The sequence below is a fragment of the Heliangelus exortis genome, chromosome 3 (genome assembly GCF_036169615.1).
Source record: "Heliangelus exortis chromosome 3, bHelExo1.hap1, whole genome shotgun sequence".
NCBI classification, from domain to species: Eukaryota; Metazoa; Chordata; class Aves; order Apodiformes; family Trochilidae; genus Heliangelus; species Heliangelus exortis.
The window spans coordinates 56,756,752-56,782,413 of NC_092424.1; the positions used below are offsets into that span (position 1 = coordinate 56,756,752).

The window sequence follows — 25,662 nt, forward strand, 5'->3', positions numbered from 1 at the left end:
GTACTTACTGTTATCGCATCTTCCCATTTTTTTTTAAAGAATATATTATCCCATGTGATCTTTCAAATAATATAAAATAAAAAGCAAACTTCAAAAAGCTGCTGACGACAGCAGTTTGTGCAGGGTCCATGTCTCCTTGTGTGTTTTTCTTTCTGTCCCACTCTGACTGTGCTGTTGCAGCCACTTCAAAATCCTAGGAAGGGCACATTTCCTGATCCTGGAGAAAAACAGTGTATGGGATGCAAGATTAGGGTTGATACAGCTACCGGCATGGAAACTTTTTAGTAGTGCAGTAGCTGGGAGAGGTGCTGTGGACTAGTAGCTTGCAGAATAGGTTCAAGAACTGAGGATACCTGAACTCTAATCCTGGCTTTTCCACTCTGTGGTCAGGTTACTAAATCCCTTCAAGACTATGTCTTCATCTTTAAATAGGAATAATACCTACCCTCTTGAAGCATTGTGAGGATTTATGTATTTAAGCAGTACTAACTGAGAGCGAAGTGGTAGCTGCCATTACTATGTATTCAGCATCAGTCTGTTTGTATTGTCACCTGGAAGAGACCTCCTTCTTTTGGTGACAGTCCTTGTGATTCAGAGTTTGAAAGGGAGTTTTGAAACTAAAATCTGGGTACTGAAGTGCTGGGTACAGCAAAATTACCCTTTTTTCTTTAGTTACTTTATTTTCCCTGCTTTTGTGTTCTAGAAGAAGGTAAATGTTTCTGTCCTTGGCAGATTCCTGCCCAGTTACGGGTCTCAAGCTGTCAGTGTCACAGCAATTACAGTAAGTTAGCTTTAAATAAGCCTCTTGCATATGGCCATCTGTGTATGGCCATACTACCTGTTGTTCAGAGGGTGGTGAATAATCGGGGATAAGGCTTAAGAGAAGCAGCAGACTGGAGTGGAAGCAGGAAGGGAGAAGTCTGGAATGTGTGGCAGGTGACTGGATTTCCCAGCTCCCCGCAGCCCCTATTTCCCTGGTCCTGGCTGTGAGCTGGAGGCTGGGGCCGGACATTCTGCAGCCGGAGGGAGCTGCTTAACCAGGTGGTTGATTTTTTTTTTTTTTTCTTTACGGGGTTACGGATTCCTATTCAAAGCAGTTCCCAGCATAACCAAATAGCTTAGCATGCCTGAGTGCCGGGGAAGAGAAAATCCTTTCCTTCTCAGCCTTCTGAATGCGTCCGCTCAAGGGTTATGAGCAGGCCACTCCCTTCTGCTCCACACTAGCCATTGGGGACGGCAGGGACATCCTTGAGAGCAGCATCTCATCTCACAATGATCGCCTATGTGCACTGCCTGCCTGCCGACCCCATGGTCGGGTGCCTCGGCAGGAGCAAGTGGCAGCCCAGCTGCAACGATGAGGAGGAGGAGGAGGAGGAACTTATCCCGCTGTATTCCAGCAAAATGGGAAACACTCACACCAAGCTGCCCGGGCACCTCAAGAAAAAGTTACTGAGCAAAGACGACAATGCCTTCTGGCCAAGTAAGAAAGATGAGTTCCTTTTCATTACTTGTTTCCGGTGGTTCAGCCTTGCGGTGTCATTATTGAGGAAATCAATGCGCAAAGCAGATTGATAAGAGAGGAAAATACTCCTGTTTCTCATGGGCTTTGGGAAGTTGGAGGCATTAGGAACAGTTTCTTACGAAAAGAATGTATTTCCACTTCAGGAGTGTGTATGTAAATACTGTATCCAGTGAGACTGCTAAGTTGATGCAGGATGAGCTGTCTTTGTGCATGTGATGTGTTTGAGAGGTCTTGAGTACTCTCACTTCAATAATGCTCCTTTTCAGCAAAATGATTGTTTTAGATGAGTGGAGCTGTTGATGTGGCAGTCTAATTGAAAGCCATAGAAACAATCAGTGGATGAAAAGGCCAGGAAAAAAATAAAAAAACAGGTCTAACAGACTCAAAAGATGTTTAATGCAGTTGCTGAGTAGTTGTTGTTTTTTTTAAATCTGCTTTTGAATAACCCTAGGTCTAAGGTTATTTTCTCTCTGAAGGTACAAAGAATTCTGAATTGTGATGACTCTCTCTTTTTGTAATCTGTATAGTTTCAAGTTTCACTGGCACATACAAATGGGAAATAGGAAGAGAATAGGACAGACAATGGTAATGTTCAGCTGTTTTATTTTTAACCCTATTGCTTGCCTTCTCTTTTTTTCTGACCACCTAAGCAAAGGCACCCAGCTGTTTATGGAATGGTTGTTAGAAAAGTGTATTTAAGGGTGATGGGGGAGAAATTTCACAAGACAAAGGAAGCTTTTCCTGAAAAGCCAGCTGGCTAGCTATCTCACACCAGGCCTTAAAAAAAAAAACAAATCAAAAAACAACAAACCCACAGCAGTACATGAATATATTTGCAACTGTATTGATTTTTCTTTTCTTCATTAGTCTCATGCTGATCATCTGACAATGTCTAGTTATTACCAGCAATGGAAAGATCACCATCTAGGCACACGATGCTAACACTTCATTAGTGAAAAGATACATATTATTGTTTTCGGTAATCCAGTGTTCTCCATCTAGTGATAAGCAAGCTTCGTTTGATGTCTCTTCATGTAGGAGGAGTGGGATTATCCACAGGGGTGTTTTCAGACCTTTCTCATGAGAAAGCAATTTCTTAAAACACAAAGGAAGAAAAATCCAGCTCATCTGTTGAATTTATTTGTATTTTAGAACACAGGGTCAATTCTGTTTTTTTGAAGGAGAAAATAAAAATGTTTCCTTTATGTGAAATTACACAGTCTCTCTGTGGGAGCTGGGGAAAACTGAAGAGGCTGTGGCTGCCCATAGGTGCAAGGGAGCAGTTCCAGGGATGCTCTCAGAGAGGAGGAAATGGTCCCTCTCTGCCTCATCCAGCCTCAGAGGAGTGATTTTGTTGCTCTTGCTGGGTGGTGTGTTCATTCCTACAAAGTCATGATGTTTACTTTCAGAGCTGGCAGGTGAGGTCAGGGCATCAGGACTATCCTCTCTGCTTGAACCTGCCTCTTCGGAATGTAGAAATGGGATTGAGGAGTACAGGTAGGGCACTCAGAAATCCCTGTGCTCTCCCTCCTTTTTCTCTTTATGCTGTCTGTAGGGAAAGGTGACTCTTCCCTCTTGGATTAAAATGATAAAACTTTTCAAAAGACAAATAGAGACAAAGGAATGAGGAACAGAGAATTATTTCAAAGAACATTTATGTTACTGCAGTATTAGAAAGAAACACATACTGATGATCTTAAATCTTTACATTTAAAAAGTTTGGAAACTGAAATACTGGGACTTTTTTATTGGCTGTTTTTGCATTCAATAGCTAAGTCACTTCAAGGCACTGTCTGGTTTCTTCTTGGATGAGAACTTAATGACTTCTGAATTGAAATTTTGTAAATAGGTGTGCAAAGAACCTGGGAAACTTTCACAGATCTGAATGGTGTGACATAGTTCTTGTATATGCAGTGGGAGCATCTGCACTCCCTGTCTGGTTGCATTCATTTTTTTATTGTTCCTTCAACATTGCAGCAATGAAGAGATAAAAATCCTTTTAAATTCTATTCACTATTTTTAAAATTACATGCATGTGTGCAAATTTATTGATTTGTACACATATATTGTTGACTTTCACATCTCTAAGCTATCAAATTGACTTGTAATATACTAAAGCCTCTAAATGCAGTTGCTGGTCCCTAACTATAGAGGTGTTTCAGACTAAGTTTATTGTTGATTCCTTTAGGTCGAGTTTCACTGGTATCTGCTAAAGATCTCATCCATTCCATATGTTCCTTTTGAATTTCAGACCCTTGAAGTTTCAATATTTAGTGTTGAAACCTTGAAATGGTGAATGGCAAAATGACTTAACCTGCTTTCTGCCCTGACTTTTCCCAGGAGAATTGTTGTGCTTCTGTGGCAGTGACCCACTGCAATATAAGGGTGTATGTGGGGGACACCAGCTCTGTCCCACTGACTCCCTTTCCTTCTTACTCATTCTCAGACCAGGGAAACAAAAGGGGGACTGTAATTAAGCCATCAGTGAAATGAGTTACTTGTGGGACAGGTACTGTTTTCTCTTTGAGGCTGAGAGGCTGCATTGCTTTTAAACTCTGTTAATGTTTATTTTAAGGAACAGAAGTGTTTAAGAGTGGAAGTGCTTTCTGGGACCGGGTTAAGTGATAACTGCAGTGCACAGCAGGGGATTATTGGCCCAGCTTTATCTCTGTTGATAAAGGCCTCCCTTTGGGGTCCTTATCGAGCAGTCATGAGAACTGCCTTTCCAGAGTTTTCACAGTGCTGGTGAACTTCGTGGAAAATGCCTCCAGGGGTGCTAGAGTTGTTTTTAAAAAGTAATACAGTGAAATTATTGAACTTTCTCATGGGCTTGGGGGAGCATCCTCATGAAGGGGATGTCAGTGGCCTGCTGCAGTAGTTCCCAGTGCTCCTGCTCACCTTACAGCATCCCTGTTGCAAAATACTGAATTGTCAAAATACTTGTGGTGCAATGTAGCAGCTGTTTCAATCAAGTCACCTGGTTAGGGTTTGGGGTTCTTTTAAGCTATAGCAACTGGTCTGATAAAACTGTTAAATTAATGGTACCATGAAGAGGAAGTTTTTTGTTGCCAGTTCAGCCTCATTTGATCATCTGTGATGCAATTCCTCTGCTGTTCTTCACTGTAAATACACATGTAAGATTAAAATCCCTGCCTGCCTACAAGGGAAATTGGTATGACAGTGGTGAAGGGACTGTCACCACCACGTATTCATTCATGGTTTCAGACAAACTCCAGTGACACTGAGTGTTTGGCTGTTGGTTTTCCTGCAGTAAAATTTTGGCTCATTTCCTCCACTGACCAGGTCTGGCAGAAATGTGAAGGGCTTGGTTTGGTCTAGTTTGGTTTGATGCTTCTGAGTTGGGAGTCTGAGGCTGTTGGCAGAGAGTGACTGCTGCCATGAAACACCAGATACCTCCTCTGGGGCAGAGCATCACCTGACAGTTGTGGTTCCCATTGCTGCTTCATGCATCATCAAACTTGCCAAGTTTAAAGCCGTGGTATGCTTTTGCTAACCTGACTAAACTGTGGTGACTGTTAGCTTTTTTTCATTATAAGTTTGTAAGCATTTTGAAGGCTTTTCTTTTTCTTTTTCAGATGTGGGAAGGACCCAGTGGCTGTATCGCATCACTTTTAATGTTTGTTAAACAGTAGCTTCAGTTATTGGGATTTTTTAAAAGTGTTTTGTTGCCTGCTGTCTGATGAAAGAATGCTTTCTTTCTCATTCATTACTCTTTCTAAGGACAAAAGCTCTGTCTTATCTATGAAGCTGAGACCTTTTTGTGTGATGAATGTTTTGTAAAAAACATACCAAAAAATGAAGTAATAATAGCTTTATGTATTTATAAATGAATAGGATGTTCTGAACCAAGTTGGGTATTTTATCATTCAGTGTTTGCTGTGGCTTTTTTTTCCAGGTTTCTCCTCCCACACTAGTGAGATTTAAATGTCCCAATTAAAAGATATTGTGTAAAAAAAACCAAACCCAAACAGAATCCTTGCAACTCATGAGAGGATTCACCCTTCGCCATCTCGTTTAGCAGTGTGAAACAAAGCCTGAATCACTTTCCATTTCTGCAGATCCCGGAGCTGTGTGGAGCACTGAGCAAGCCTTTGTGGCCTTTCCTGCCCTAAGTGACAGAAGGGCTCAGTCTAGCTCGGTGAATGACCGGGGTGGCTGCTTACAGAGCCTCGTGCAAGTCCTTGGCCATTCTCATTCCCAGCTTTGTCTGCTGCATCCAGCTCGTACCACAACAGCTGACATATCGAGTTGCATCAGATAAAGCTGGGAAATGGTTTGTTTTGAAGAAATAAAAGCAACTTAAATATCGTTTTATTGCATGCGTAAAAAATAGGGGATTTTTTTCCCCTCTTTTGTCTTGGTGTTCTTGATGAAGGCTTGTCTTATAGCCAGGTTTTCCTGAAAGTTCTTTTCATTTGTACAAAATAAGTCACCAAAACCTTGCAAAGGAAAGAAACGTGTCCATTTGTACAAAATTACTTCAGGCCTTGGATAAATGACAGCTCTTCTGTTGTGCATTTTGAACATGTCTTGTGTTTTGAGCTCCTTTTGCTGCAAGTTTCCTTCATGTACTGTAGAAAACGGGCCTTCCTTTTGGTCCTGTTCTGGACAGGCCTGAGGTCCAGCTCTTGGTCTCCTGTGGTGTTGCCATGCAGCTCTTAGGTGTCTGACTTTTTGAGAGCCAGATACTAGAGTGTTGTAGATCAACGGAGGGATGAAGAGAAATTTGGAAAATGCTGGGTAGAAAGAGAATAAGGTGCTGGGATGTTGTAAACCACTTAATAAGTGAATCAGTAACATGAATATGAAGGCTGTGTAGCCGTGACAAAAGAAAATGCTTTACTAGCTTGGCTGCTGACTGCTAGGTGTGAACTTGAGCACATAGCACCAAGGAGGTGCTGGTGGTGGATGTTTCCTGCATTTCTCTGTGCTTGTGAGCAGATGAGAAGTTGTGTGTGGCACTCAGGAGCACAAGGAAGAGGCAGGGAGATGTTGATACAGAGGTCATTAGCATCGGTCAACTGCATCTGGAGGAGTCTGAAAAATGAGAGTTCACAGACATTGTTTGTGTAGTGCATTTAGCAATGGGAGCGGGGGAGCATCCGCAGTAATTAAGGAGGTGAAGGAATGTAAGTGCAAATCCTCATGTGAAACAGGTGTGATTGTAAAGCCTGTGGCTGTGGATGGTGGTTAATGGTAGGCTGAGTAGGTTCTTCAGTGACTTCAGTAGGTTCTTTCATATGACTATAACTCCCAAAGTTTATGGGTGGTGGGTACAGTGTGTTTGGGAGTTGCTTTATCTAGTACAGCTAAGTCAAGAAATGGTTTTGAGTGCTATAAGAAAATCAGACTCAGGTCAGATTAAAGTGGAAATACAGGGAAGAGAATGTGAGACTTCATAGAAAAGACACAGGGGTTTTAAGGGGAGTGCCTTCCATCAGCCTGGCTATTGGAGTCACACCAGCCATCAGAAATGGATTATGGCAGCATTACCAAAATCCATTTCACTATGCTGTTGTTTCTTACGGTGTCCCACCCTCCCTCAGGCCAGCGCTTTGGGATAAATTATAAAAGGTAACCAGGCTGCTTAGCTGCAGTGCATTTTCTTGTACTTAAATAGAGGAGAAAATTCTTCAACTACCAATGCAGATATTCATATTGTCCTATCTGGAGCCCATTTTTCAGGACTCTGCAGTAGATGTGTCACTTCTACCCATCTCCTGAGTCAGATTGTGTACCTGCACAGGCTACGTTATGGTAGCTGGTGGCTTCTGTGGCATATGGGACATTTGCAGTGCTTCTGGAGGAGGAATCCTCTCAGTTACTTCTCTTTTCTTGTTTACTGCTACTACATGTGAAAATCTTCAGAGGCCTCTTAGCCACTCCCTTTTTCCTGTGTCAACTGCTCCTTACAGTGTCCTTTTCCTTGTTTTTTCTCACATTGTTGGAAAGCCAGGAGCTTTAAAAATGACTCCTTGGAAAGGTGTCATGGCGTGATGCCTTGCAAATACTTGAGTTTATCAAGTATTGTGTTTGATGCTTTGTGTGTGACATGTGCTGCCCCAACTTGAATGTAGGTAACCTACAGTGCTGCTTTTGTAAAGCCTGTGCTAGGTGGCAGTGTGATGATTAACACAGTGTATTGCCATTTATGTGGTGGGCATGATGGCCTCTATGTTGTGGTCAGAGGGAGCAATATGAGCTGTGCAGCATTCTGCTGGTGAAGGACAACCAGAAAAGGGCATTCAGTCTCCATAGGGCACAAAGGCTCCCACTAGTGGACCCTGCACAAGTGAAGGGGTCTAGCTCCTGTGGCTAGATCTGGGGGAACCAGGCTGGCAGAGCATCACTTCTCGCTCCCGGGCACCTCTGCCTGCTGGGGGATTGGACTGTGTAGCTTCCCTGATGAATGGAGCTGGTGCTGTGGTCCTTAGCCCCCCTTCCCTGTGCTCTGCTGGGGCATGGGGTTTTTGCTTCTGCTCTCAGCTCCCAAAGAGTTCAGGACTGTGTCTGAAACCACTTTTCCTCTGGATGGCTTCTGCATCAGCCAAGCTAATGCATTTTAAAGGAAATGGTGTTTAAAAGACTGATAGATTACAACAGATTTTTAGTCCTCTATTTTTCCCCTGTCCTAATCCAATAACAAATCACTGAAAAATAACCATGCTGCTTGATCCTCTCAATTCTCAAACCTCTGCTTGGACAGAGTTAAAAGTCATCTCTGCTTTTGTCCCCCACCCAGAGCCACTGTCTCCATCTTACAGCTGTGATACTTTAAATAAAAGCTTGCTCCTTCTCTGAAATGCATCACTTCTCTCCTTAACTCTCATTTGGCTTGTGCAAACATCTTGGAGGTAAAACAAACTTGCACTTCACTGGAATTGCAGCTGGCAGTGTATAAATCTGGCTTATTGGTACTTTGTAGTGTTAATAATAATAAAAAAGACATGTTTAAAGTAATCCTAAATGCCAATAGGCTTAGTGACATTTAAGCGTGAGCGATGCTGTCAGTTCATCTGCCAACAAAAGTGCTACATCTTAATTTGTCTAATTACACTCTAACATGCAGACCAGCTGCTGCTGTGAACAAAAGCAGTTGATCGCACCATTTTATTAATTGCTTATTAATTGCCACATTCATGTTAACTATGTGGGATACAGTGGAGTGTAGTGAAGTCTACTTGGTAATGGAAAAGGGAAAATGAACTGGCAGAGTGGGGTATCTTCAGATGACAAATCTCAGAATGATAGAGTGCCTGAAGCTTGCTGATGCAATCCAGTTTTTAGAAGGAATCTACTCCCATGCTAATCTTTCCCCATGCTAAATTATTGAATACAAAACTGAGAGGGATTTATTTGAGTAGAAAGGGCTGTTCCTTGCATGATGACTGTGTATTTGTGAAGGTACTACTGTTACCAGCAGGTTGGTACTGAGTTTGCTAATTTGCAGAAGAGAGCCTGGCTGGCACATGGCCATCTGCCTTTGTCTGCCTGCTGTGCTGATGGATGCACCCATGCTGCCTGGAATCTCTTGCCGCGGAAGCAAGGCTAGAAGAGCCAAATGGAGTACAAAACTTGCTGGTTTTCGTACTTTATGCAAGTTTGCAGTCTTTTTAGATAACAATGGTTAAGTCTTGAGCAGATCTGGGCTTCTCAGAGTGAAAAATAAAAACCTTGACACTGGTGTGAAGTACCTACAGCAAAAAACAAACTGTGGTGGACTGGCAGTTGCATGTACCTGACATCATATTACCTTGTAAGATGTTGAATGATGCTCTTTTTGGAAGTCAGACATTAGAGAGCTGCCCTCAGCTGCTTTCTTTTTTTTTTCCTTTCTTACTTTTTGTGCTGTGTGAGGGCAGCAGCCACTCTCAGCAGCTGCATGCCAGCTCTGTGTGGCAGCAGGTGTAGGCTGGGAGTACTCATGCAGTGACTTCTCTCCTGTCACCCCTAAACTGACATTATCATCATCTATAGAGCATCTCCTTGGGTGGGGCTGTGGGGTGCCCATCTCCTGCTGCCAGGCAGCTGCTGGTCTGCATGTGGGCATCCACAGCAGGGACACATCATATGGTATGTGAAAAGGAAGGTTACTGAAACAAGACAAAAAAACCACACAAGGTCTACCTCAGATGTATTTCCTCTTTCCTCCCCTTCACATCTATCTAGGAAGGTGGGCAGCAGGTGTAGTAGTAGGAAACCCAGGTGCAGCTTATTGCTTTCCTAGAAATGGCTAGTCAAACAGATCTGATGATGTGAAAGGAAGTGCAGGACTGGACCTGGAATATGCAATGATTTAAAAAACTCAGACTTGTCAGCCAGTTAACTGCCTGCTTGGGTTTTCTGAAGTGGGTATTTCACCATGAGAGGCTTAGTCCCATCTCATTGCCAACAGATGGCATTTTGCTTGCATTTCCTAAATGTCTCAGAAGACCTGAGATTGGGAGAGATAGATTATTTTACAAAATGGGGGAGGGAGGGAGCAGCCTTAATTAAAATACTTTTAAAAAGCCCAGCATTTTCCTAACTGTTGGAAGGGACAAAAGGAATCACAAGGATTGGACAATTAAGAAATCAGTAAGAAGCAGCTGAAAGATAGATTGGATCTGAGCTACTCTAAAAATGTGCAGTACAAACCAGACACTTGGTGACATTCTTGCGCCTAAGCAAAAATTGGGGCAGAGGGGTTGTTTTTTCTGGAGTTCTTTCATCAGAAGAATGCTTTAAGTGGCAGATAATTACATATGAATTGGTGCTGGTATACACTGCAGGGGGATCTGGATTATGGGGATGATGGATGGTTGAATAGAGAGAGCTTGAATTTGGGATTGTAAGCAGCTCCTGCCATTACATCAGTTCCAGCACCTGACTTATGAACTAAACACTTTTGACCTGGAGTCACTGGAGAAGAATAAATGTGGAATGCCATGATGCTGCCATGCCAGTCACAGCAGAAGGGCACTTAATGAGCTTCCCTGTGTCTGGTGCATGGAGGCAAGCAGGCTGTGGCCTGACTATTACTAAGCTAAAGGCTGAATTCCCTAAAGCACTGCCTGTGGCTGTTTGGCTGCAGCTCTTGGGTTTTGTTTGGAAACTGCTTTTCAGTATGCTGATGACCATGTAGATAACAAGCAAGAGCTTGTCTTCATCAACTGAGCATGAGCTGGTGTCACTTGAGAGTAGGCTTCTGGAGAAGAGCTAAAATCTGTAAATATTGAATATTTGTAAATATTGAAAGGCGAATTATCTAAATGTGATGCCTGTTCCCTGGGAGTGCTCAGCTAACTGTCTGCAAGGGTATGTGGCCATGTGCTGCTCATCCTGAAGATATCACCTGATTTTTTATCTGAGCTATGATGGTTATGGGGCAACTTTTCCTCATTTGGCTTAGTGCTCTCATTTGTTTGTCTGCTGTCCTTTAGATGCTTTGACAAGGAGTTTAAGAACAGTGAAGTCTCCCACACAAGTTGCAGAGCATGTTTATCACTGCCCCAAGCTATGGAAAGAAGTTTATAAAGCAATCTGTCTGCAGTTCCATGATCTGTTCCAGGGAGGGCACATTAAACTTGTAGCAGGGTAACATCTCCAAAGAAGGTTTGGCACCTCTGCTAACTGAATGATCCCTCATTGACTATTCTCAGCATCCCCTTTTAATTGTCTTTGATGTCTTCTTGTTTGTTAGATGTTTGCTACAAACACGATGGCATAGCTAGACCAGGGACAAGGGGCTGCTGCTTGGTGGGTGCAAGCAGGTCCCCAGGCAGATGGTGGTAGCAGTTTTAGGTTAAATAATTAATAGCATCAGAGAAAAAGACACTCTTATGTCCAGTAGCACAAGAAGGTGAGCACAAGTGTTTTCCTATGTATGATGCTAACTTTGTCCTGTTAGGCTTAATTAATCCAAAGAGAGCTAATTGCCTCTAAAAGAAGTATTTTCAAAGCTTACTTGAACACAGTGTTTCAATGTCTTCATTTCTGGAGCTGTATACAGAATATTAGACATAGGGGGATATGTCAGATACTTTTAATGACTTTAGATTCAACTGTGTTCTTCGAACATGAATGATTTTGGGAAAATATTGTTGCATTTTTATTGACAGGTTTTCCCAAATGTTTAAACTTTATTCACATTGACCATGTTATTGATCTCCCACCTTCTTCTCTATGTATGAATTGGATCTTCTGCTGCAGGAGTCAAACCTGCCCTGGAGCCAAGGAGAACTCTCCCACCTGACTCTTCCAGTTTATTTTTTCATTGGACTTCTCCTCCCTTCTCAATAACTTGGAATGTAACCTGCAGTCTTGTTCCAGTTCTGTAATAGCACAAGCTGTCAGTAATTAACAGTCTTCTGGACAAATCTGCAACCCAAAGTTGAATTTGGATCGTTATGTATAGTTTTAAAATGCAGCCACAGGGAAACATAGTTGATTACATCTCACACTTTTAATTGAGCAGGTAGTAATAAAAATTTAAGATGGCATCCAGATTATAAGTTTTGAAAGTTCAGCAGTTTAGCAGTATTAATTTAGGAGGCTATCCTTTCATTTCATTGACTTTATTGGGAGCCCTTGTAAAAAGATGCTCATGACACGAAGGTCATCTTAAAATTTGTTTTCAAAATCTATTCTTATCACATAGATAGAGATCTGCATGCCCTTGGCCAGCCAAAGACATTATCTGGAGATGCCGTGGTACAGTTACTGGTTTAGGATCTTAAAACAGCTCTCTGAATCCTGTAGCAGTGGAATTATTTAATGACATGGACTGGATGCCTTATTTTATTTGGAGAACATTGTTTTTAAGGGCAGTTTGTACCATTATTTAATTGGAACATACCCGGGTTTTCCAATGTATTAAAAAATCTTAGCCTTAAAAAAATAAGGCTTTAGGGACAATACACAACTGCTAAATGTGCTTTTGGAAATTTCTATCAAAAACACAACTTTTTTTCCAACTTGCTGTGTGTGACAGTGAGCGAGCACGTGGTGTTTGATTTTTGGTGTGACCAGTTACATGATTCCACGAAGGCTGGTATTTTACAAGGACCTTAATTTTTCATTTTGATTGAATGATTGAAAAACTCATAAGAAAGTAGAGGAAATACTGCCCTAATTTTAAGAGAGGATGCATCCTAGCTTAAATGTCACATATCTGAGTTAATTAAGAGAGTCATGAGAAAGAAGATGAAAAAAACCTGCCAAATGCTTATGCTAGCGTAGTCCATATATAAATAACAGTATCCCGAAGAGCAGTGTTGGGTGGGGAGATGGAGATAAGCTACAAGAATTCTGTCTGTGACCTTTAAATAAGTGAAGTGAATGGGGGGTGTGTCCCCTTCAGGACACCCTTAAGGAGAATGCAGACTGAGATTAGTTGAAGATGTCTGCTGGGTATTAGTGTGAATCCACAAGTGCACAGCTGCCAAAGATGGAATTACAGGATGAATGGGGAGACAGTTCAGGGTAGAAGTTCAGTAACAGCATTTTTGCAGTCTGGTTTTGTTGATTTCATGTGGAGTCCTACAGGATGAGACAATTAGAAGATTTAGGCAAACTTGTCTGCTTGGTGTTTTTTTCATCACTAATCCAGAAGAGAAGCATCATCTTTATGGTGCATAATCAGGGCAAATAAAGACTAACTAATTTGCTGTAGCCATTTTTTATAGGTTCTTCAGGATAAACTGTAATGTAGGGGGAGCACTGACGTGGATTTGGAATTTAAAATGAGAGTATTTCCTGGTGGAATTTTAAAAGAATCTTCCTACAGAGAGAGAAAAGCACCCTTCTGGCAGCTGACATTGCCTTAGCTGCAGTTCAGGAATGGCTGAAGGAAAAAATGATTGTGACCTGAAATCTAAAACCATGAAAGAAAATTGCACGTTTTCCAAATGTTTTCTGTTTTCCTGCCTGCAATTACAGTGTGTGGGGAGATGCTCTAACCCAAAGAAACTGCTGCTTTGTCTGCAGGCAGCCCTGCCCAAATACTCTCTTTTCTCTCTGGTGATGTGTTTGCATGATAGAGGATCCTGTGGAAAGATGTTTTGAATTGTCAAAGGAATGAATTAGCTGTATTGTGCTGTGACCTAAATAGGATCATCAGATCAATCAGTCTGCTGCTTTTCTGTCCTCTCAGGCTTAGGTTGTGCTACGTCTCCTTCTCATCTTCCTCCCTCTCCCCCCCTGCCCTTCTCTCCTGTGGCAGCCCATTTCCCAGAGCATAATCCATGATGACCATGAACACAGGGGACCCTCTTTGAAGTGATACCTGCACCCCAGCAGGCTCTGTGCCTGCTCCCCTGCCAGTCTGCTGAGGCATGGGCCCTTCTTGGCTTTTTGTTGCGGTGGCTTTGGGATTAAATACTTCTCCTCCTTTTGTTCCCTCTCCCCTGTGCATTCTCCTCCTCCCTCTTCCTCCTGGTCCCAGGTTTAATGAATTGTAATCTTGCAGTAGCTAGGGAAGTATCGTGCTTCACCAGGGCGAGGTTGCCTTGAAAGGGGCCATTGTGAGGGAGCTGGGATGGAGACAGGAGGCAGCTGAGAGCGGTGCTGCCTGGGACGGCCTTTGTGGAGGGTGCACTTTTGTTCTCCAGAAAAGATGCCGGCAGAGGGCCAGCTGGGGCTGACTCTGGAGGGGAGGAAGAAACCCCTTCTGATCATAAATTGTTGATTCCTGTGGTCTGGCGAAGAGGCTACAACTCCCTTTAAATATCAGCAAGCAGTTGATGGCACAGGTGGAGGTGGGCAGAACAGTCATAAAGCTTAGGCATGAGTTTTGAAAACACTTGAGACAAGGTGGTGACACAGGTTGCCCAGGGACACTATGGATGCCCCATCCCTGGAATTGTTAAAGGACAGGGCAGACAAGACTTTGAGAAACCTGCTCGACTGGAAGGTGTCCCTACCTATTGCTGGGGGGGGGGGGGGGGGGATGGAACTAGATGACCTTTAAGGTTATCTCTGACCCAGTCCATTCTAAAATTCAGTGTTTCTTGTCTCAGGTGCTTGATGTTTCTTAATAGATGAAATTACAGCAGCCTAGAAGTAAAGGTGCAGCTTTCATGGGCCAGTGGCATTGATCTGCCAGGCAGGAGTCTTGAGACCTGCAGGAAGGGGCTCATAACCAGCCTTGGGTTCAGGCTTGGGTGCCTCTGCGTGGCCTAGAGAGGGGGTGCTGGGGTTTTGTCCCGTAGCCTCTCTTCAGGCACTGCAGCTGCTCAGAGGGGGAGGATGGGGGTGACAGGGAGAAATCCCAAGCATGTCCTACCCATCCCTGCAGAGTTGCTGGAAATAACTTCCTTCCAACAGCTTCTTCCATGCGCATCCCCATGCAAGCTGCTGGAAGGTGGCACAGTGGAAACTCATTTCAAGCAAGCAAGTGATGTGTCCATAAAAAGAAAAGGCATTGATTGAATTGTTTGGAGTGTATCTACTTGCCAGCATTTTTACTTTCCCTTCTGCTTAGTGAGCAGAGGCTCATGGGAAGAGCTCTAGTGGTGAAGTTCCTGGCTCAGCTGCATGGTTTTATTTTTTTTCTTTCCTCTTAAAATGTCATCAATGCCACACAGTTGTTTAAAAGAGGGTTTTTCTGTTGTCTAAATAAAGTCGCTAAGGCCTCAGGTTTAGCTTTTGAGATGATGACACATTTTAATAGTTTGATGCATCACTCTTTTCGTGAACTTTATAGGTGTATTGGGTTTACCTCTTCATGAAAATAAGTTGTAAAATTTTTCTTGATTTGTGTGAGGGAGCAAGAATGGGTTGCTTTAAATACTCTTGTGTTTTGACTTCTTGTTGGTTTTGTTTAGTTGTGGGTTTGTTGGTTTTGTTTTATTTTTTTTACTTACTACTTCCTAGATTTTGTACTGCATGTGTATAAGCTGATGAGTGGCAGTGGGAAGGAGAGAAGTTTTTTCTCACCTATTTGTAGTGCCCCTGACAGACAGCTGCTCCTGGGCAGCTGCTCTGGCTGTGGTTATGAACAACCCAAGTACAACATCCCTTTTCAACATTTGCCTTTATAAAAAGCCTCAGCTTCTTCCACCAGTCTTGTGCAGTGGTGCAAGGTTCAGGGCCTTGGGTTATAAAGGGGGGCTGGACAGGAAAGCCCCCCTTCTCACAGAGGCTGGCTTGAAATATTAACGTGGAAGCAGAGTATTTCCAGATTGTTTCACAGGCATTGATGTTTTCTGTTGTCGTGAATGTGGGTGGCTGTCCCAGATGGCTGTTGCAGAGCAGGTCAGCTGGAAAGCCCCTCTTGAAGAGGGGAGAGCAGGGAGAAGAGGAGTGAAGGAATGGCTGCAGCATTTCATACACAGACACTCGTATTCACTTCTCTTCTAGATGTACATGGCCTTTACTGGAACTAAAAATTGGTTTAGCCACTCAGGGATTACGAACTACTACAATGTGAACTAAAAAAAGACACTTCTGCTAATGAGTGTGTGACACATTCATGATTTTGAGCGTTCTGTTTGGCACTATATCTTGTGCCTCTCATTTTCTCTTATCCCTTAGGAAGGAGTTTCTTCTGGGACAGGCTTTTTAATTTAAGTTAACAATCCCATCCGGTATGAAGGGAGAATTAGCATTTACTGAAAATCTTCCCTTTATTTGCTGTATTCCTTGTGATAGCATCCTTGTGCAGTGGCAAATGAGTGTGATCCCTGCTTGTAAGGATGTGGGAACTGAGGTGGTGGGTTAATATTAACTTGTCCAAGTTGCAGTAGGAAGTGTGCCACAGAGCAAGGTCTCCCTGGTCTGCTACCTGTCTCGAGTCATTTGTTTTTAAAGAACAGGTATCACAGTGTGTGCACACCTACTTTTCATGCTGGGTTTATCCAGATTTAACAAACTTAATTTTTTTTTTCCTATTTAGGTAATTTTAGGTGGCTGTTTGTAGTTCGGTGGGGAATTTTTTGTGGTTTTGTTTGCTGGATTGGCAGCCATGGAGTCTAAAGTCCTTTATCTGTTTGCATAGTGACTACAATATGAATTTTGTCATACTGCCCCATCTTTTCCTTCTCATTGTAGAGAGGCAAGCTGCAGACACTTACTTCATGCTCTCAGCTCGAAGAGAACTGCCATTAGAAGCCAGTTATGGGGACAGTTGTGACAGGAAGAGTGTTTTTAAAAACATAGATTGAGACAAGATGATGAATTTCATGGAAGGCAATGGATTTGTCTGGAGAGGTGAAGAGTTTTCTGTGGTTGTTGACCTAGTGCTGAGAGATGACTAGACTGAGAGATGTAGATACAAGTAGCCAACTAGTGTTTCCTCTGCTGTATCCCCTCATGATAGCCATTTTTGATGTTTGACCTCTTTATCAGCATGACCTGAGGGAAGGTGAAAGCAGAGCAGGGGGAGGATGAAAGGCATGTTATGTATGCATTTTTTGTTAGTGGGTTTGAATAGCTGCCTACATGTTGATCAGGGCTTGAGGACAGTGATCAAGGGCTTGTTCTCAGGCAGGAGAAATGCTTCAGGGTGGGTTGAGGATCCAATAACAAAGAGCAACACTGGACTTGGCAAACGTTGCAGCCCATGGGGAGGAAATGGAGGAGGCTTCTCTGAGTCTTCCAAAGTACTCATGTTTATACACACAGCTTGACCATCAAAAGGGAACAAAGACTTGCTTTCCAGGGCTTGCAAGCCTCTGAGGTGCCACAAAGACCTCGGGGAGAATCCTCTTGCTTCCAGTAGCCCAATCTCCCTCACAAGTTCTTTTGAAACTGTCACCTTCTCCTGTGTAAGTGCAAGGTAGTTCCCCTCTCCACTTGTGGAGGCAATTCCTACATCCTACAAAAGACCACCAGCACATTAAAGAAGTTATCACTTTCTGGGGTTTGCTCTTTGGTGACGCTGCTGGAGATAGAAATGGAGTCATTCTGCACTCGCCACCAGAGTTTGTCCAGCAAGTGTAGATTTATAGTGCTTTTAATAATCTGTGGGTGATGGAAAATTTCTAAAGGGGCTGTTATTGTCTATGTGATTTTTAAGAAGAACAACACTAACTAATTATCTAGTTATGGGAGTTTAGTACCAGGATAATTTTTAATTTTTTGTGTTTAAGGTGCTTGATGGAAATGAGTGCAAAACCAGAGTTGGTTCCCCACCATGGTGCCATGGCACCATCATCTTGTGTCCCTTTGGCAGAGGTGAGCCAGCTGAAAGGTCTCTTGGGGCAGCAGCTGCTGGGGAGACCTGCTTCTAATGGCAGTTTTAGTGTCAAATCTGTGTTATTGTCTCTGGGTTTGGAAAATACTGATAAAATGCTGATAATAAAGTGTTCAGACAATGGTGGAAGCACTTTGTTTATGGTCTGTTCTGCATGGTGTTAAGTCTCAGCGTTTTGGTGCAAGTTGGATTGAAGTTCCTGTGGAGCATCCGCTTTCTACATGCTGCACTCCGAGGCTGAATCCTGCTGCAGCTTTGGGGTCAGCCTGAACCCCCCGCTGCTGGCATTTTTCTTTTTTCTGAGGAAAGAATCCTTTTCATTGTTTACCCGAGGGGGTTTCCTAAGCTTGCTTTGTGAGGGAGGGCTTGCTTCTTGAGCCTGAACATTGTGCGAAGGGCATGCCCTGCTGAGCACATTGATTTGGTGCTTAGCACTTTTTCTTTAACTTGTGCAAAACTACAGTTCATTCCTAGGAAGGATGGCTGTGGACGTCTGTACAGATAGATTTTTGGATATTTTTATAAAGGCATAGGCCGTAATGGCTATCTCGAAAAGCAGGGCTATTTCATCTCAGTGCACAAATTTCATTTGATGAATAACAGGTTCTCTGTTAGCCAGAAATAACTCGATTTTATTTTCCATGTATCTGGTCTGAGATGACGCTAATAAGAATAAATTAGGAGTGTTACTGAATGAAATTCAATATGTGAAATTATCAGGCTGTTGTACCGGGCAATGGCAATGACTACGGGGGGAGAGCCGTGGATCTGGAGGGGCAGGCGGTGCAGAGCAAATGCTGCATGTGGCAGCCAGATAAAGCGCAGCTCTTGGGTCCTTGATAAAGTGGGAGCGAGAGGGTAAAAAATAAGAAAGGGGGGGAGGGGGAAGGAGAGAGAAAAAGGCGAGGGGGGGGGGGGGGAAGCGGTGGGAAAGGAGGGCATCCTGATTTGCACGAAAATGCAGCTCTCATTTGCAAGTGGAAGGAGGCTGGAGGGCAGCGGCTGGGGAGGGTGCCGGGGGGCTGAGAGGGGCGTGGGGGTGGGGGTGCGGAGGAGCTGCCGCGGGGCTGGCGGCTCCGGGAAGGTGCAAAGGGCGAGGGGAAGGTGCCGGCATCTCCTCCCTCTGCTCCGCCGTCAGAACAGAACCGCCTGGCGAGATGGAGAGGAGGGAAATCACCTGCCAACTCCGTCTCTCTGGAGCAGCCAAACTTGGACACCCGAGGAAAGCATGAGAAGAAGAACCGAGTAGTAAAAAGCACGGGTGGCAAGAAAGCCTGATTTTTAAATTTTTTTAATTTTTTTTTTTTCCCCTCCTGTGTTGCTTTTGAAACTGGCTGTTTTCAGCCCACAAGGTTACACCTGAGGAGGATAAATTGAAGCTAAATGATTGCAAATGGTTTCGTACATGAGGAGGATCTAGGCAGATTTGAAGTTGTAATTTCAGGATAGAAAGAGAGGCAAGAAGCCTGGAGAAGAGAAATTTGGTGTGCAAAGTTTGAACAGACTCTGTCTGGAAAAGTCACCTTTCTGAAGCTCCTCCTTTTTATGGGATTTAAACTCCAGGATCGCAGTTCAACATCTTGAAAATGGTGGTTTTCATCAACACAAAGCTTAAATCTCTCATGAAACTTTTCAAGAGAAAGAGTAAGTAGTTTTGCGCGCTGTTCTCGCTGTCCTCTCGGGCAGCGGCCGAGTCCTGCAGGGAAGTGCAGTTCCCATCGGCTTTGCTCCTGGTTTCCTTAAAACTTTTTTTTTTTGAAGTTTATCTCCCTCTCTTCTCTGTTGAATACTGTGTAATGTCTGAAGGCAGCCTTATGAAGTGTGTTTAGGACGTCTGCTTTGGGATGCTGTGTTGCTTGTGAAGTTCTTTGTCGCAGCGGTATGGCAGGAGACCGTCTTTTCTTGGGTGAGCAGGCTGAGCATCCTGCTGTCACTGGCAGTCGGGCACAGGTGTCCTGCTCAGTGCTGGGGCCTCCTCCTCACCTCTCTCTGACATCTCTGCTTGTGCAGCTGTTGAGTGCATGTCTAGCTATGGTGGTGTATCCCTAGGGCTTGTTCGGAGCCAAGTTGTGTTTATTAAAGATGCTCAAGTTTCAAGCGTGGCTTTCAAAAGCGCGGATCTCCATCTATTTCATGAAGAGAGACTGCACTAGGGCGAGTAGTTGGCAAATGTGCACAGCACTTCTGTCGGCAAGTTATGATGACCACTTCTGATGAGCATTAAGTTTTAGTTTTGGTATGGTGGAACAGAAGCCAGACTGTGGGCTGGTGTTTCCCTCCTCCTCTTCCCCCTCCCTGCCCGCCTGCCCAGCTACTAGGGGGTGGCAAGGGGCACAGGCGTTTTTGAGCACGTCGTTGAGTATATCACTTTTTCTTTAATGCTGGGATGATTGATATTCTAACCAGTTAGGTGGTGACTTGTGTGTGTGTTGTGATTTAGGTTTGACCTCTAGTTAGCAAGGATGGAAAAAGCAGGCACAGTTGGAGCATCTGTCTGCCTTGTTGCAGCCAGTATGTCTGCAATAGGGGAGAGGACGCAGGACTAATACACCTCTGAGATGAAGAGACCAATAAAAAGTCTTCAGAGAGAAAGGCATTTGAGAACCTTCCCCCTGCCCGAAATCCTTTTAGGACAATACAAATGTTGAGCATTAGGCTGTAGCTAAGTATTGAAGGGAAAGGCATAGCTTACTTGCTTTGGTGAGCACTGATAATTTCCATCTGAAATGATGCTAGCAGATGTAGAGTGGTGTTAGGGAGAGTAATTTTTTCAGATGACAGGAGGCTGTTGCCTTTGTTTTGCTGCTCAGTTTACACCCCTCCTCTGCTACCACGGGAGGCAGCAGCCGAACTTCACAAAGCGATCCTGCCGGCAGCACGGGAGGGAGCAGTGTCCGGGCATCGAGGAGAGCAAGGAGAGGTGTGGAGCTGGTCAGGAGACAGAGGCAGCTGGGCTGCAGCAGGAGGACAGGTGCTTGGGAGGCAGTACGGCTGTAGTGGCTTTTTCTGCTTTGGAGAGCTACAAGCAAGGATGTGCAGCACGCTGGCTGAAGGCCAAAAGGTGCCTGGGGGATCGTAAAATACGACCCTCAACTGCCCTTTTCCTGTTATTACAGAGTGGAGGGATAAGGGCTGTTCAACTGTAGAAGTTTTTATTGGTGATAAACTTTGAACAAAAGGTAATGGCTGTCTCCTGGGAAGCATAAATGATAAACAAATCTCAGCAATATGTGCTTTGGCAGATTCATTACTAGACAGTCTGTAGGCAACTTTGAACTTGAGCAGCGTCAGTATTTTATTTTCGCGTGTGTATTGGCAGAGAAGGGTTTGCCAGAGTAATCCCTCTTCAGTGAAGTTGTGCTCTGAGCAGTGTTTGCTCAGGGAGCTGCTGTTGTCACAGAACCACAGAATTGTCTCAATTGGAAAGGACCTCTTAAGATCACTGCATCCAACTGTCAACATCCCCCTCCCCCAGTAAAATACATATAGCAATATTGGTATCACACCTACGGGGTTTTTAAATACTTGCTGGGGTGCTGATTCCACCACCTCCCTGGGCAGCCCGTTCCAATGCCTAACTGCTCTCTCAGTAAAGAAATTCTTCCTCAAATTTAGTCTAAACCTCCTCTGATGGCAATCTGTCTGGTGGCACTGGAAAGCAGCTAATTTATTGGTTTCACTGGAATTTTTGTTCCTGATTTGAGAGAGCATAAGGTCAGGGAAGTTTTTTTCCCTGATAAAAATGAACTTGTAACCTCTCATGGTGACTGTCATATTACCAGGCTCACCCTCAAGTAGGAAGCTATCCTGCAGCACCTGGTGGGATCAGGGGAGTGGGAAACTCTCTGTTATGAAGATGGGATCTGGAGGGGGACAGAGTTGCAGGTTCACAGTAAATACAATAGCAAGTATAAACGTGGGAAGAGGGAAAGGTGTTTCCGACATGACACGTGAGAATAAATTATGTCTCGAAATAAGAGGAGGGTTTTAACTGTCGTTGAAGTGAGGTTCTAGAGAGCATTTTGATGGTACTACAGTGGCAAACAATCTTTTTTGCTTTAAGAGGATGTGTGACAAACTTACACATGGGGTTTTATGTTATAGCTGTCTACAATGGCATTTAATTTTCGCATCATTGTCTCTCTCTGCAGCTGTTTCCAACCTAGATGAAGAGAGTAGATGGACCGTGCACTACACTGCTCCATGGCACCAGCAGGAAAATGTATTCCTGCCCTCCTCGAGACCACCTTGTGTGGAGGACCTGCACCGACAAGCCAAGCTGAACCTCAAGTCAGTACTGAGAGGTAAGATGCTGCTGTGGACACTGATGTGCTGTAAAAGGACAGTAGTTTTTGCTACACTCTTTGCAAACATATCAAAATTGTTGGCTTTGGAATCATCTTATTTGATTTTCTGCCTGTAGCATGTCAGTAATATTAGGGGGATTTAGCCACTCAGTTGTAGGAGTAGAACAAAAATGCTTTTGCTCTCAAGAAACAAGGAAATCTGTTACCTGCTAGAGCACTCTAGAATGGATAAGGGGGAAGCCTGGTTTCTTTTGGCTATTTCCATTTAGTCTTTGGAGTGTTTCCAAAATGATACCTTCTCTTTCAGTAACTCTTGAGTTATTCCATTTGTACTTCAGTGTGAGAGCCACATCAGAGGTATTTCATTTGGTGATTTCTTTTGTTGTTGAACAGTGTCATTTCCAAGGATGTGGCTACTTTTGAGGAGCTGGAAAAAGGCACTGGGGGCGGAGGAGGGAAATGGAGAACAGGGCACTCACAAGGGCTCTTTCAGTAGTGAAAGTGCTTTCTTCCAGAATGGTGCAGCTTATTTTTAAGAACCAGTTTTTACCTTTAGTACCTTGACTGGGAGTGTATCTGTACAGTCCCAAGTTGTGTTGCGTTAGTGCAGCCATGAGGACGGAGGCAGGCAGGCAGCAGGGAGGACTGCAGAACTTCTGTCTTCAGGTCAAAAGGAAAGTATGAAGTTACATCTCAGTATCTGTGTTATGGAAATGGTTAACCTAGGTTTTTCTTTATGTTGGCTGTTTAACAAAGGGTGTTACCTTTCAAAGAGCTGACTCATTTTCTGTGAGGGTGGTGAGACACTGGCACAGGTTGCCCAGGGAAACTGTGGCTGACCCCTCCCTGGAAGTGTTCAAGGCCAGGTTGGATGGGGCTTTGAGCAATGTGGTTTAGTCAGAATGGCAGGGTGGTTGGAACTATATGGTCTTAAAGGTCATTTCCAGCTCAAACCATTCTATGATTTCATACTTGATACCTTGCACTGTTAAACCTGTTTTAAAAGACTGTTGTCATTTTTGCCTGTTCAGCATGACATTTCTGCTTTATGAACATGCAGAAAACTTCATTTTGTATGTTTGAATCAGCAAAGGTTTGGCTGTTGTGTTTCACTTCTCTTGCTGTTTCTTCAGTTAGTTGATTTTCACTTTCTCCTTACTCTAGGTGCCTTTTTGTTATCATTTATTAGTGGAGTCTTGACAGCCAGTGTTACTAGCTCTTGCATGTCTCAGCAGATAGCTTGTGTGTCCTCTATACTTATATTACTGGATTAATGCATTTGTGCAGCCCATTAGCCTTGAAATGTTTCCTGTTCCCTTGCAGGCACACTTACCAGCCAGTTCTTTAGAACAGGAAAATATTTGCCTGCTTTAGATTAAAAAGAATACTGCTTGTGGTTAGCTCTTTGTAAACTTTAACTGCTCGTCTTTCTGTTTTTCTATACTCTGTTTAGGACCTTTGTCAAAGAAAACTGCACAGGCTGAAATGCCTTCTCTGACTTTTTGTGTTTTATCAGACTTGTGTTCACTGAGGATCCATCTTCTATTTCAATAGTTTGGTATCTAGTGTATTTGTGTGAAGCTATTATATGCAGCTCACATATCTGAAGGTATTTCTGTCTGCTGGGATTTTTCTCTAGAGCTGTGGCTTTTTATAAACCAAAAGCTATTCAACACGACAAGAATTTACCAGTAGCTATTCGTGTTAAATATGCTGGCTTGTGCACATGATGAACTGGGGTTCAGCTTCATGCTTTCGAGGTTATAACTGAAAGAGAGAGAGAAGCAAGTGTGATGCCTTCACCACACTTTATGTTGCTGACATAGTCATCAAAACTCTACTTTTTAACTTATTTATTTAATCTCCATGTCTTTCCCTGGGCCATGTTTATTCCCTAAGCACAGGATTAAAATAACTCCTTGCTGTGGCCTGTAACTGTACTCAGTAGCTACAGCCTGTATTCAACACTATTTTCAGTAATTTCAGTTTTGCCTGCAGGGGCTCTGAGTAGGAAGAGAGATACTGACTGAAGTTTTATTGGTTTTACTGTGCTGCTGCTTCAGCCACCACTGGGAAGTCAGGAAGTCCTCGTCCCAATCTGTGCTTCTGATCACGTTTTGAGGATCAGGTTAAAAGCTACATAGTGAGAGATGAGTTTTATTTGATGTAAATGTGCTGTTGAAATTTTGATGCAATTTTGACAACTGCCAAACTGCTTTTTCACCTGCTGCTTTGGAAAAGACAAAGTTTTCTGAAATTTCTTCATGAGTGGGAAATAAATTCAGTGCTATGTGATTAGAGCGTTGAAGACCTTAAGAAAAAGTAGTCTAATGAGAAGCACCTATCATGGAGAACTTTAATTCTGCATTTCTTAACCTCGTGAGGAAGCTTGCATTTTGATGCCTTTGGTGTTCAAAATGCACTGGTTGAGGTAAAGCATGGGGCTGTAGAATGACTGCATGTGACTTAACACACTGCTGGAGTGATGGGAAATGAATGGTGTTGGATGACAAGGTGCTCCATACTCTGTGCAGGAAACAGTGGGATGAGTCTCCCCGTTCTCCAGAAAGTGTTTGCCCAATCTGGAAAGGAGTAGGCACACAAGCAGTATTAATTTTTTTCTTTGTGGTAAGTCAGAGATGAAATAGTGGATGTGCATGGCAGTGGAGAAATACTTGGGTTTAATAATAGGGAAACTTCCTTACAGTAAGGATATGGAAGCACTGACGTAGATTTTTGAGGCTATGAAATGATTGGAGATTTTTAAGAATAGAGAAGAATCTTTATTTAAGAGTAAGAAAAGAGACAAATTCCCACTAGTGTGTGTGTATTTACTCCTACCTTTATTAGGAGATAGTGAAGGAAGAGAGAACTTCTGGTGGTCCTCTCTAACCTAATAATGTGATCCTGAGGATTAAATTATTAGCTGTAGTTCAGACCATAAAAACATGGTTTTAAAAGTTTTCCAGTCCTGTTCCTGTTTGGATTATGAGATTTGACATTGTTGGTACATAGTGAATTAGTTGCAGACTATTAATTTGCTACTACATTCACTGGTGCCCCAGTGAATGGAAAAGTAAGTATAAAACTTAAGTAACAAATAGTAATTCACATGTATAGCACAGCAGTCATTTAAACCACTAATTACAATTTTTCAAAATAACTCAAGCAAGGTATTCCTTTCTATCAGAGTGTTTTCAAGCCTTTAAAACTAACCAGATGAAACACTTGCTAGCTTTTAAGATAATGCAAGGTCAAAACTATTTATTCTGGTATAATTTTAACAGCTCAGCAAATTTTTACAGGCATGAGTCTAGCTTAAAAAAAAACCAACAAACTAATGAAATAATAGGAGGCTGTCTGTTGTGTAGAATACACTTTTAAGCACCACGTAAGAAGCAGAAAAGCTATTATTGCTGCTTATTCTTAAATTGGTTCAAGAATAAAAGGTTAGGGACAGAGATAATAAAGTGTATGATATCTAACCTGTCTTGAGATAAATGAAATTCTCTAGTGATCTCTGCATAAACTTAGAGGAAGCCTTGTTGTATTTGGAGGAAGAGGAGGGTGTTCCTTATTTTTTATGCATTTATTATTTTGCTTTGTATATTATATATCCTGGAGCACCTCTCCTGTAA

General features: G+C 43.1%; 1 protein-coding gene across 10 annotated transcripts in view; it reads left to right on the forward strand.

Annotated features, from left to right (window-relative positions):
- The window catches only part of NHSL1 (NHS like 1), a 176,812-nt gene that overhangs the window by 106,190 nt on the left and 44,960 nt on the right, over positions 1-25,662 (forward strand). For 8 of the 10 annotated variants that reach the window (XM_071740773.1, XM_071740764.1, XM_071740766.1 and 5 more), the window contains one exon: positions 21,869-22,021. In XM_071740773.1, coding sequence (XP_071596874.1) covers positions 21,869-22,021 — 153 coding nt within the window. Of the gene's footprint in view, positions 1-1,241; positions 1,481-19,047; positions 19,362-21,868; positions 22,022-25,662 lie in introns of those variants that run through there. The other 2 variants (XM_071740768.1, XM_071740771.1) reach the window with 2 other exon arrangements.